The following is a 13640-nucleotide window of genomic DNA, read 5'->3' as shown; positions in this document are numbered from 1 at the left end:
TCCATAAAACTCATAAAGTGTGAGAAACTGCATCATATGCTACTCTCCTCTGACCAATGTTTTCACATCATTTTGGATGCATCATCTCTATAAGTTAGATGAGACTTCAGTTTCCATGGCTATTCAACCATTAGCCTATTTGACAAGAGAGACAATTGTAATTATTTTTGTGATGCTAAGACTTGTTATGGATAGAAATCAACCTTTTAGACCTTTATTTATGTCACGACAGAATTTTTTTAATGATTGTAAAATCAAAAGGAAAACTATTCTACAACAGGAATAGACTCATGCTTTTTCCCGGAGCTAAGTTTGATTGCTCAAGGTGGAAGATTTTAGCTAAACAAGAGAAATGTTGACCCTGAAGCAGTAACATGTGTCTAATAAATAGGAGCTAAGAGCCAGAAGTCAGTGAAGTAGACATCCTTTCTTGCTCAGAGGAAAAGCTGTTGACAGCTATAGAAAACTGCAGAGTTCACTAAGTATTCAGCTTTAATTATGTGCAAATGATCCTTGTTTTACTGACAACAACTGATTTTCCCTATAATGCAGCAGGAAGAAGGAAGTTAATTGAGCAGTCCAGAAACTTGTTCTGCACAAACCATGCAGCCCTCTCTTTCAACTTGTCCAAAAAGATGTTACATTTTGTTTGAAGTAAAAAGGCTTAAGCCAAATGATTGCCATTCTGGAAGCCAGTATAAAGTTACCACATTGGGACAGTGCTTAGGAACAAATACAGCTGGTACTGCTGGAACTATGGCAAGTTACCACCAAATGCAGCAAATCCCATTGACATTGTACCAATTGTAAGGCATTTAAATGTGGGAGTCCAGGTAACGGATTTGAATATATTAAGAATACATGGACTGGGTGCGAGCAAATGCCTTTCCTTAACATATTCCACTTGCTATGAGCAGTCCAAAATTTAGCACTTTCCCTAACAACAATAGGATAAAGATTAGCACATTCTCTGTATTCAGCCTCTGCTGGGTAAGCGCAGAAGGAGCAGCATTATGGCTGTATCTCCTTTCCTTCGTCCATCGTGTGGCTAGCATTGGTAATGTGGCTGGGAGGAAGACGTCCTTTCACAAAGATGTGTAGGGGCTGCTTTCTGATTGGAACCTGCCAGGCATACAAGAAAAAGTGGAATGCACTGTGCACACTCCCAAGCTTTTTCACCTTGTCTTATGTGGCTTGCAGCCTGTTGAGCCACCACTACTCTGCCTGTAGGTCTGTATCTCAATTACTCTAAGACCTCTTTACATTCCTCTAGCAGTGTCCACACACTTTAAGGCACTTCACACTGACAATGTGTTGTGTAGGTGCTTGAGAATTCAGGACTTAACCTGCGGAAGGAGAGAAAATTGATGATGTTGCAAGAAGTGTCAGTAGGAGGAAGATGGACAAGGACTTTATAATACCTAGGACAGCGCAGAGAATTCAACATGAAAAAGAATCACAATCAAGTCACCTGAAGGGTGAGCTATGGATCAAATTGGTGAGAAATATACAAATACATCAGTGATCAGTGTGATGCTTGACTAAAAGCAACAGTCAGGAGCCACCATTGACTATTTAATATGGTGAAAGCTTTTAAAAGGTTTGAAACCAAGAGTGTGTAACGTCAAATTAAATAGTAATAACACTTTATCAGGGGCAGTAGGAAAAATAGAAAGAATGCAGTGCAAACCTGTACCATCAAGTACAATAATTAATTTAACCCTCTAAAGCACACCTACTACTGGAATGTAACTATCAGTTTACATATATTTAGTTGTTCATGCTATAAAGAATAAATGTGGACTCATCTTATTTTTTTAATGGGAATTTTCCTTGCTTTAAACACATTATCTCTCCACTCACCAATCATCACTATCTAAAGAAGTGAGGCTTTTAAATTCTCAGCAGTATGTTTAGGCAGTACTGCTCTGATGACTATATTCATTCCTATCAAACAAATTCTCTTGAGCTAACATACGTTGTCTTAAATAGCAGTGGCCTTACATTTGCTATTATAATCTTCAAACATGTCTGCATCAAATTAAAAATCTCATTTTTTTCCTGAACGCTATTTTGACAGTCTTTCTGAATTGGAATGTTTTAGCTTCCTTAGAAATTGTAGGAAGTAGACTTGGCAAAGGCCTTCTAGCCTGGATTCTGGAGAGCGGGCATGCTAAGTCTCACATCTCCCCCACAGCTCTAGGACCAGAAACACAGAGATCTGGGTACTCATCCTCATAAGTCCTTGAGCTGACATGGAGGCAAAGAGACTGAGTGCCCCAGTGCTCTGCCTCTGTGGCTGCTGGTGTTGAGGCAAGATGGCACATTTGGACTCTGCATTTTCAGCGCCAAAATTACAAATTGTGGGGCGCTTTACAAACATTAATTAATCTCCGTAACATCTTAATAAAGTAGGGAGGTGGTATTATTATCCATATTTTACAAAATGTGGAAGACAGCAAATGTAAATGGCTTGTTCAAGACCAGAGAATCAGTATCAGAGCTGGAATTAGAATTCTGGATTTTGTGGCTTCTGCTCTTGTGTTCTCCAAAACTACCATCACTAAAGCCCTAAAGCAGTGGTCTCCAACCTTTTTAAGCAAGAGATCACTTTTTTGAATCTAAGTGTAATCCAGGATCTCCCTCAAACCCAAATACCTTTGCCCTCCCTCCTTTGTGCCCCTTCTCCAAGGCCCCACAGCTACTCACTCCATCCTCCCCCATCCTTCCTCTCTTTCCAGGCAGGGGCAGAGGGTTGGGCACAGGCTCAGGTCTTGGTCTTAGGGATTCATAGTGTGAGAGGGGCTCTGAGCTGAGCCTGGGGTGCAAGAGGAGGTTCAGGGTATAGGCTCTGTAAGGGAGTTTAGGTCTAGGAGGTTTCAGGGCTAGGCCAGGGGTTTGGAGTGTAGAAGGGGGTTTATGACTAGGGTTGGGGTTCAGGTGCAGGCTCCAGCTGGACACTGCTTACCACAGGTGGCTCCTGGGTGCTGGTGCAGTGGGGCTAAGGCAGGTTTACCCCTGCCCTGGCCCTGTAACACTCAAAAGCAGCCAGCAAACTCCCTCCATCCCAAGACCTGTTGTGCCCTACCCTCTGTTCTGTGGTGATAGAATACAGGATGGAAGAAGGGGGCACCCTGACATCAGCACCTCCTGCTCTCCGCTGCCCAGCCCAGCTTGTGTGTGGGGAGGAGAGAGGCGGTAGCTTCAAAGCAAAGGACAAGAGGTGCACAGCAGTGGGGGCAGCTGATGTGCCAGCATTTGATAGCCTCTTGGCCAAACCAGTCAAGAACACTTGTCAGAGGCTCCAAGATCTACCAGTAGATCCTGATCTACTGGTTGGTGACCATTTCCCTAAAGTCAACAATTTGATAAGCACAGAATGTAAACAATCTCAATGAACAGTTAATAATGAAAAAATCACTCTTACTTAAACCCTATGCCTCATAGTCATGAAAACTTGAGTTAAAAAAACCAAATCTTACAAAATTCTGTCAAGGTTTTTGTTTTCTTAGTTTTGATGTATGGGCTCGATCAATCTGTACTGAGGAGGAAGAAAAAATACCTTCCCATAATAATCCACTTAATCTTGACTAATGGAACTGTTCTGGAAAGAAAACTGCCTAAACAATCCAGACTTTTTCCATGCTGCCACAGACCTGTGTACCTGTTATTGACAGTTGTGCCTTATTTAGGACCTGGTGAAAGACCCTTACATTCACTTTTCAATAATAAAACAAGTGCAGAAATGTAGCATTTTCCTGGATAACGAAAGACAACACATAAAACAAGAGTAGAGCAAAGAAATAAAGCACAGATACTCTTCTGTTTAACATACACAGATAAGTCAAATCTAAATGTAGTGGAGACAAAAATATCCACGTCTGTATAAAAACAGACGCCTTATACATTTTCATCTTTGGAGTACAAGGGCAATATTCGAATAAAATATGAATAAATCACTGAATCTTATTCTACTGCATAAAGAGAAGAGACACTTAAGGAAAGACAAATACATTAACAATATTTCTCAATCTTCATGGCATCTACCATTGTAGCATATAAATACAACTACAAATGTAAGTTTGCAGATATAAATGTTATAAATCACAGTTCGTCAAGCCCTTTGGGAAATGCTCTTGGTTTTTGTGTCTGACAGTGCAGATCTCAGGTTAACTGCTAGGAACTGAACCCAATTTCATCCTCAGTATTTTTTCAGTTGGGCTTGCCTCTATGGATATTTTCAGAGTGTAATGGTATATAAGAGCCTTTTGGGCACAGCACCGTTGTTTCAGTATTTTGTAGAAAAGTGTTTCTAAGAACTCTTAATCGCTCTGTCTGAGTGACTGAGTTCAGACTGGGAAACTTAACAGTATGCACTTCCCCCAAATAAAATAATTTTCCCATTCTTTTCAAGTGCCTGACCTATTACTACTTAGAATCTGAGAGTCTAAACATAATTATGCCCTGCTCTGACTCATCTTTCTCTGTTGGAAACTTTCCAGATTAACATCTTATTTTTTATAGTGTAACATGACTCACCCACAATATTTCAAGATGTTCAGAGAAGATGAAGCTCTGCAAACATACAGTTATTGTCGGCTAGCTCAACATTATGACCTTCTCCCTTTTACTCACTAAAAATATATTCTATAAGAAAAATTAAGTGAATATCTCTTGCAAGAAGTGTCAAAAGGACTTAGCAGGCACTATGATGATGTGAAAAAGATGTTGTACATGCAAGTTAGTTGGAACCAAAACATATATACATAAGACAGATGTTCTAATTGTATGTTTGTCCGTGTTGTATACATTTCACTCATGGATTAATCTTATTCCTGTTGAAGTCAATGGAAAATTTGTAACTTCAGTAAGAACAGAACTGGGTACATGAATTTAAAGTTTGTTGTTAGACTACCCAATAAAGTATATGATTTCATTCTAAGCCTAAGTATTTAAGGACTTCGGTCCAATTAAAAAAAGCCATCTTCTAGGTAACATAAGACTCGCATGCTGACATAGTTGCAGCATAGCTCATCCAAGGAAATAGTAACATAACCTCAAAATATTCTTGTAATAAAGACAGGCAAAAATTATCTGTCGTCATCATTTTACAGATGAGATAAATCAGCACAGAAAGGAAAAGTGATTGAGAGTCGGGATGAGAACTCAGGAGTTCCTGTCTCTGACGGTATACCTACATTGCAGAAAAGACACATAGGAGTAAATATGAGAGGCTATGGCAATTGTCTCAGGCTAGTGGGGCAAAAATAGTGGTATAAATAGTTCCACTAAGGGAGGAGTCAGTAAAAGCTGCATGTGGTGGCAGTGGTCTGGAAGGACTGTGTACCTGGGAAAACTATATATAGCACATATATTGAACAGTTCTTTACCTATTTTTTATTTTTACTTGTGTTCATTTTACATACATTGATTCTCAGGTATCATGTCTGCAACTCTAACAGAGTCATTTCCCCAAAACATAAAATAATAATATTGTTTTAAGACTTTGGTCTACTGTAGCATCAGCAAGCTATGTTCCTGTGCAAGTGACTTATAGTGAAGTGACCTTACCCTGCCTACCATGCAAACTAGTGCAGACTTCATAGACAGATTCTAATTGCAAATCAAAGGTGTGCAGAACTGAGTATCTCAGTATAAACTACCGTGCGTGAATGCTAATCAGCAATAGCCTAATTGTTTCCCCCTGTAGAAGGCAGGGTGACCCACTGCACAGGAGAGAGTATTACTGGGAGATCTATGGTCCATTCCTAGCTCTCCTGAATAGGGCTGCCAGCCTGACATCGATTCCAGGCCAGATAGTGGAGTGACTGATATGGGACTTGATTAATAAAGGATTAAAGTAGGCTAACCTAATGAATGCAAATAAACATGGAAAATAGATCTCATGAAATACACTTGATATCTTTTTTGACGAGATGACAAGTTTGACTGATAAAGGTAATGTTTATGTAATATACTCAGACTTCTGTATGGCATTTGGGCACAACATTTTAATTAAGAAAACTAGAATAATTTAAAATTAACAGACACATGAAATGGATTAAAAACTGCTCAGCTAATAGATCCCCAAATGTAACTGAATACGGAATCATCATTGAGAGGGCCTATAGGGATTGGTTCTCGGCCCTGTGCTATTTAACATCTTTATCAATGATGCTGGAAGATAAAAAAAATAAAATCCATTACTACTAAAGTTTGCAGATCACTTAAAAATGGGAAGAATAGTAAACAATGAAGAGTCTGGGTCACTGATGCAGAGCATTCACAATTGTTTGGTAAACTGGGTGCAAGCAAACAATATGTGTTCTAACATGGCTAAATGTAAATGTATATATCCGGGAACAATGAGCGTAGGCCATAGTTATAGGATGGGAGTCTCTATTCTGAGTGATTATGAAAAAAAGGGGGGGAGGGTCCTGAACACAGCTCCCAGTGTGATGCTGTGACCAAAAGGGCTAACATAAGTCTGGGACACATGACCAAGAATCTCAAGTAAGAGTAAAGAGATTATTTTACCTCTACATTTGGCACAGGAGCAATGCTGATGTCCACAATTCAAGGAGGATGTTGATAAGTTGAAGAGGTTCAGTGAAAAGCCATAAGAGTGATTAAAGGATAAGAAAAAAAAGCCTTATAGTGATAGACTCCAGGAGCTCAATCTATTTATCTTAACAAAAAGGCAAGAGGGTGACTTGATAACAATCTATTAAGTAGTGATAGGGGAACAAATTTAATAATGGACTCTTCAACTTAGCAGAGAATGGAATAACACAATCCAAAGGCTGGAAGTTGAAGCTAGAGAATTTAGACTGGAAATAAGATGTAATTTTTTAACGATGAGAGTAATTAACCATTGGAACAATTTATCAAGAGTCATGGCAGATTCTGCATAACAAAGTGATTAAATGAAGATTGGATATGCTTTTAAAAGCCTGCTCTAGGAATTATTTTAGGGAAATTTTATGGCCTTTCTATATAGATCAAACTAGATGACCACAGTGGTCCAGAATCAACGAAAAATGCTCAGGTGAAACTGCATAAGTAGGGGAAAGAACCAAAAACTCCTAAGGTAGACAAACCTTATTACCTAGTGATAGAGATGCAGCCGTGTTAGTCTGGTCTAGCTGAAACAAAAGACAGGACTATGCAGCACTTTAAAGACTAACAAGATAGTTTATTAGGTGATGAGCTTTCGTGGGCCAGACCCACTTTCTCAGATCAATATGTGGAAGAAAATTGGCACAACCATATATACCAAAGTGATACAATCAAAAAAAAGTGAACACATATAAAAATGATGAATCAGGTTTAAGAACAGAGGAGAGATGAGGGGGGAAGGTTAGTGTCTGTGAGGTAATGGCATTAGGGGTGATAATTGGGGAAGCTATCTTTGTAATGGGTGAGATAATTAGCATCTTTGTTAAGACCCGTACACAAAGTGTCAAATTTAAGTATGAATGACAGCTCTGAGACTTCTCTTTGAAGTCTGGAGTTAAAATCTCTTTGAAGCAATATGCATGTTTTAAGGTCATTGAAAGAATGGTCAGTCTGGTTAAAATGGCAAGCAACAGTTTTCTCTCTGTGAGAGAGCCTGACGTCTGTTTTATGTGCATTGATTCTTTGGTGAAGTGTCTGAGAAGTTTGTCCAATATACATAGCAAGAGGGACACTTTAGGCATATGCTTAAATTTGACACTTTAGCACTGCAGGTGAGAGCTCTCAGAGTGTCCTTGCCTTCTGGGAAACTCTGCACACAGTTGATACAGTATTTGATTAGCACCATATGGCATTTAGTTGAGTAAGGCAGTTTGTCTATGTCTAGGGGAACCGATTATGAATGTGCTTTGCAAGCCTGCATGTTTTTACCTGCTCCTATAACTCTCTCAATTCGAATTCTTGAAGGATCTATCTCCTTTGCAAATTCATGGACAGCGAGTGATGGGTCTTCATATGTGTCAGGATCAATATATGTTTTTATTCCTGGGAAGCGCACTGGAAAGAAAGGAAGATTTTACTAGTTTAGTCAAAAATCCTTCTACAAACATTCCCATGTTACACCCCATGTTAAATTTTAGAAATGCAATGAACAGATGGTTCACTTCACAAGTGATGGGATACAGTATTAAGCCCTTCATATTTTAGTCGACAGAAAACAATCTGGACTAGGTCTGTTTGGAGGATTGAATGAATATGGAAGCAGCAATACCCTCTCCGTCTTTAGATGGTCTTACTACGTGGTCTTGAGCAACACGGGAGAAGTAGGACAGCATGTATGGAAATTTATATTAGGATTTTTAGAGGTCTTTAGTCTCCAGTTCTGTTAATTCAGCACCTCATATCATCATGAATATCCATTCATTCAAAAATAACTCCACCCCACCCTAAAGTGGTTTATAATTTGGTGCCTAATTCTGCTACCCTTATAGGAAGTACTACATTACCTGGCAAACAGCATAGCAAATATTCAAATGGGATTATGAAGAAAGTATTACACTACTCAGCATAAGTGTCGAAGAATCAAGCATTTTATTAAATAAAATGATCAAATTAAACAAGGGTATAATTGAAAGTGTATTTATGAATCCTTGAACTGAACACTCAGCTCCTACTCTTCATCTTTGGAAATGATTTATTAAAAAGATATTCTGTTGTATTGGGAAAAAGAATTTCTTCAGTAGAAAAATAATGAATCTCCATTTTAGTGTTTCATGTACTAATATTACTATGATTTAGATCACTTAGTATAATATATTACTATTAAGGAAGACACTGCCAATATGGAAGCACTGGAAATGGTAAATAGGCAGAATATGGTTAATATTTATTTTTGGCACATCCAATCTATCTTATTTCCCTGCAGAAGCAGGAAAACAGGCACAAAGAGAATGGTTTATTTGCCCTAAAGGAATTATGGCTTTTCAAGATTGTGACGCACAGAGTTTCCACCTTTGTTGCACGTGTCCCAAGTGTGCAAGATCAGATTCTTTTGGTTAGCAGCATCCACTGGGGTAGTACGTGAACCTCATGTGCTCAGGGAATAAATAGTAGAGCAGGCCTATCTGCTCCACAGTCTCTTCATCAATATAGCATCCCCTAGGAGTAAGAATGAGCAGTAATGGGGAAGGAGAGCAGCAGTAATGGGGAAGGAGATTGTGAAATCTGTGTTGCGAACACATCTCAAACAACCACAGCTACTGTAGGGTAGAATAACTCTTCTTTTTTGAGTGATTTCCACATAGATTTCATTCTTGGTAATGAACAAACAGTATTCTTTGCATGCAAGTTGGTATAAGGATTCCTATTTAAATAGTGACTGCAGGACTGCCCTGCTAATCAAAAGTATTCAATCTTATGCATGTAAGGTACATGCACCACAGTAGCAAAATCTATAGACAATCACTTCATGAAAAATAATATAATACACAGCAATTGAGAATTCCTAGGCAAGCCTGGAAAACTGATAAAAAGTATTGACATTGCAAAAGTTCATTGAAAAACTTGTGTTTAGTCTATTGAGCAAGCTTGCAAGGGAAAATGTCCATCAGCTTTTGGATTTCAAAGAGGAAGCACAAATAAAAAGAGAGGCCTTGATCCTAAAATCAGTGTGGGTCTTTTCACATGGATTAGATTACAGAATCAAGGTAAAATGTATAATGCAAACAACATACAACTTTCATTTAAAATATGAACATAGGAATTAATTAAGACAATATTGCATTACTTACAATGTCCATTTTGTAAATGAGCTCTTCTTTTTTCTTCAGACTTCATTTTGGCCTTTATGTACCACTGGCATCTTTTTAAAGTGCAAACAATTTTAGTTAAAACAGTTGCCATACACATAATAAATGCACATTAAGTTTTCTATAGAGGTTCATGACATTATAGGATATTTTGATTACAAGTTCTACCTATTCTGAACTTACAGAAACCTATAGGTAACACTTTTTGATTATGAACAGCTACAAAAATGCAACATATAAAAACATGAAAATATAATGTTGGAATGATTAATAATGAAAAGAACTATACTGAAATTCAAATTAGACTAAATAAATCCAAACTTTTCAAGTTTAGCTCAAACCAACTATTGAATTTCCAGGTTTTGTAATTATCTAGCTCTGTATAGAAACAACAGAAAATCCTTTCAATTTGGTGATACATTATTGAATTTAGCCTGTCTCATGTTATCCCTTAGTGTTTTTATATGTTGATTTGTGCATTTTAAGCCTGATCCTATTATCTTTAATGTCCTGTGGGTTAAAGCAGCTCACTATTTCTATATATAGGTAATAGGTTCTATGACACTAATGGGCTTCATGAAGGATAAACCTGTTATTCCATGTCAGAACCATACGTTTTCTCTGATTGGCCTCTGTGCCATTCTCTGCACTCATTATTTTGTTACCTCTGTGAAGACGTTAGTGGTCATACAGAATAAACAACATATAACCAGTTGTGTGAGTTTAGCCATTAACTATTTGTCTGAATGTATCCATATCCAACTACAAACTCCATTTTGTATTGGGAGCGTTGTTTGGTTCTAAGGCTCTATTCTGCCGTTTGTTTTTTTTTGCCTCCATCTTGGATGGTAATTCTAAGAGGTGCTAACAGAAGGCAAACCACAAAGAATGATCAAGTATTGTTATACTTGAAAGACTTTGTTCTGGTAACATAATGGGTATGCTGCAGAGGATGGCCTGACTGAAAAAAAAAGTTACAATCTAGTCTGGACTTCAGGGGGCTTATAACAAAGCAAAGGATCACCTGATGGGAACCTCAGTAAACTAAGGGAGGCTTTGAAGCTGGCTTAGTGGGTTATCTGACAAAAGGGAACTGGAAAGTACAAAAGGACAAGTTCTTCTCTTGGTAGCTTTTTGTCATCAACCAGAGCAAGAAGGGAAGACTGGGCAGGAAGAGCAGGCGTTGTAGGGACCATGAAGGACTGACCAAATCCTAAAGGACCCTTGGAGCAGTGAGAACACTGGGGAGAGAGTTTTTGTGCAAAGATGATTTTTGAATGAGCTGTAAATCTTGTATGCTTTCTCTGTGACAAAAGGTGTGTGTGTATGTGTGTGTGTTTAGAAATCCCTCAGTCTCTTCCTTACACTGCCATGTAGCCCCAAATAGGGAAACAGTAAACTGCTGGGCCCACAGTTTAGGTGGAACTTGGAGAGCATGCAACAGCTGCTGGGGAAGATTAAGAGTGCTTTGCTAGTTGCAGGGCCGAGGCAATTGGACCACAATGTTCTCACTGCCAAGACTAGTGTAAGACATGGCATCTGCCCCTGGAGTTTATGCCCAGACATCTGGAGTCTGAGTGACAGTGCCTCAATTGTGCCTAGCCCCAACATGTCACGAGCACAGGAGACCAAAGGTTTGCATTCATTGTAAACAGCATGCTCTAAAAATTTTCACGTGGTACATACAGCCAAACCACTTTCGCATTAGGGGCCACAGAATTACTCAGATTTGGTCTGGTGGCCATTCTACCATGACAGAGCAGCTTTTCCAGCCAAACTGCAGTAAGTGGCACTGTGATGCTGTGAACTGGGCTGAAATCCCACTCCGTTTGAGGGCTCTTTTTTCCCCTTCCTGGATGGCCCTTTTTCCTTCTGTGGGTGGCACTGCCCTCGCCAATGGTATTCACCTTGTGTAACACACAAACAACAGCAGGCATCCGTGTCCACTGCAATAGCTTAATGCATGTCCAACAGGGGAGCTCAACTGGCTTGTAACAGTGCGTCTTTCAGTTTTGATGTGTTTTTATTATTGGTGGTTCACTGAGGAATAATTTCTCTAATGATCAAAATAAATCAAACCAGGCTTTAATGCTTAGTTTCCTGGAATTTAGCCAACCATTCCCCATCATCTTTGTGGCTCTAAGTCATTGCATCTTTCATTTTAATATCTGAAACTTGATGGAAATGCTTCCTATTTGCTCTTAGTGGATAATTATTCACTGAAGTACACAAGCAGGTGCTTATCTCACCCTGCCTCTTCAATATGAATAGACTCATCAGCAGCCTTGTGATTCGACAGTCCATCAAATTGCTAATTCTAAACAGTGAAGCAGAACACATCTGTAGATACCAATCCAATCTTTCACGCTGAAATTTGCCTAAAATCCTATAGTAAATTGAGTATTTGTTCAAAAATTTCTCTCTCTGACTTCAGAGAATAATTGCCAATGAATACTCTCTTATCAGTGTGTTGAAGAGATACTTCAAAACGAATCCATATCTTACATAATTGAAAAGTTCCATTCAGCAAGTGTTAGAAAACTAAAAGAACCTCTGATGTTCTTAACATTAGCAAAGAGAAAGAATGAAAGTAGAAAGAATTAAAGAATATTTGCACCAGTACTATCTTATTCTATCACTGAGTTTCTTTTAAAAGGAACATTCAACTTATGTTTCGGGAATTCCACTTGATGGTTCTACATAATCATTTCTTTCATATTTTCCTGTCGTTGTTGGCTGAATCCATCCCTATTTTCACTGACACCATATATTGTTTTCCATTATTTATAGCAGTCACTACTTGTACCATTCTCTGCTCACATTCTTAATATTTAATTTGTCACAATTTGTATTTTAAGTAGATGCTCTACTTCTGCTATTTCAAAATAGCCCCTCACCAGGGCCATTCTAAGTTATTCCTCCTGGGGCTCTAAATTGAGATATCATGTCTACATTAGGGAAGTCTGCCTCGGAGTAATTGTGTGGCTTCCCTGCAGTGTATATTTGCTATTTTGAAATAAGCTATTTCGGAATAACTATTCCTGAATAGCTTATTCCGAAATAACTGTGCAGTGTAGACACAGCCATAAGAGAGCATTGCATTAATTCACTAGACAATGGATATATTCACATTCAGAAGGGCTAGAACTTTATTTGTCAATCAAATGAGAGCTTAGATTCTATACAAGAGAGCAAATACAGTGTTCAGTTCCATACAACCCACAGCTTCCATCTCACTCCCAACAACCAGATGGGAGGGACACAAAGAAAAGGGACTTACTGACAATTCCTCTTTGGAGATAGTTCAACTTCACTATGTTGTGCGGGGTAAGGAAGGATACACAACCCTGACCCATGAAGCAGGCTAAGGGAACCCTCTTCCCACAACCCTCAGGAAAACAAACAAAAGATTCTCTGTGGATTCTCCAGGATATATAAGGGTATGTCTACACTACAGCGCTAATTCGAACTAACTTAGTTCGAATTAGTTAATTCGAACTAAGCTAATTCGAGCTAACGCATCTAGAACTAAAAACTAGTTCGAATTAGCGTTTTGCTAATTCGAACTAGCGCGTCCACATTAAGTGGACCCTAAAGTGGGGTTAAGGATGGCCAGAAGCAGTACCGGCAGGGCATCAGAGGAGGACTTAGAGCGTGGAGATGCTGTCTCAGGCTAGCCGAGGGCTGTGCTTAAAGGGTCCCGACCCCCACCCCGGACAGACAGTTCTCAGGGGTGCCCCGCTTGCAAAGCAGTCCTGGCTTGGAGTGCCCTGAGTGCCCACACTGGGCACATCACAGCACTTGGCCATCAGACCGGCTGCACTTGCCGCAGGCTGCCATCTGGGGAGAGGGGGCAATTGGGGGGCTGCAGGAGAG

The 13640-nt window shown here is 39.2% G+C and overlaps 1 protein-coding gene across 3 annotated transcripts in view; it reads right to left on the bottom strand.

The window, feature by feature from the left end:
- The window catches only part of EPHA6 (EPH receptor A6), an 842774-nt gene that overhangs the window by 197024 nt on the left and 632110 nt on the right, over nucleotides 1-13640 (bottom strand). For all 3 annotated transcript variants that reach the window (XM_075908927.1, XM_075908942.1, XM_075908935.1), the window contains 2 exons: nucleotides 9747-9817; nucleotides 7888-8013 (listed from right to left, as the gene is read on the bottom strand). In XM_075908927.1, coding sequence (XP_075765042.1) covers nucleotides 7888-8013; nucleotides 9747-9817 — 197 coding nt within the window. The remainder of the gene's footprint in view (nucleotides 1-7887; nucleotides 8014-9746; nucleotides 9818-13640) is intronic.

The sequence above is a fragment of the Pelodiscus sinensis genome, chromosome 1 (genome assembly GCF_049634645.1).
Source record: "Pelodiscus sinensis isolate JC-2024 chromosome 1, ASM4963464v1, whole genome shotgun sequence".
Lineage (NCBI taxonomy): Eukaryota > Metazoa > Chordata > Testudines > Trionychidae > Pelodiscus > Pelodiscus sinensis.
Note: the sequence above shows the minus strand (reverse complement) of the source record. Positions and strands in the feature narration are given on the sequence as shown.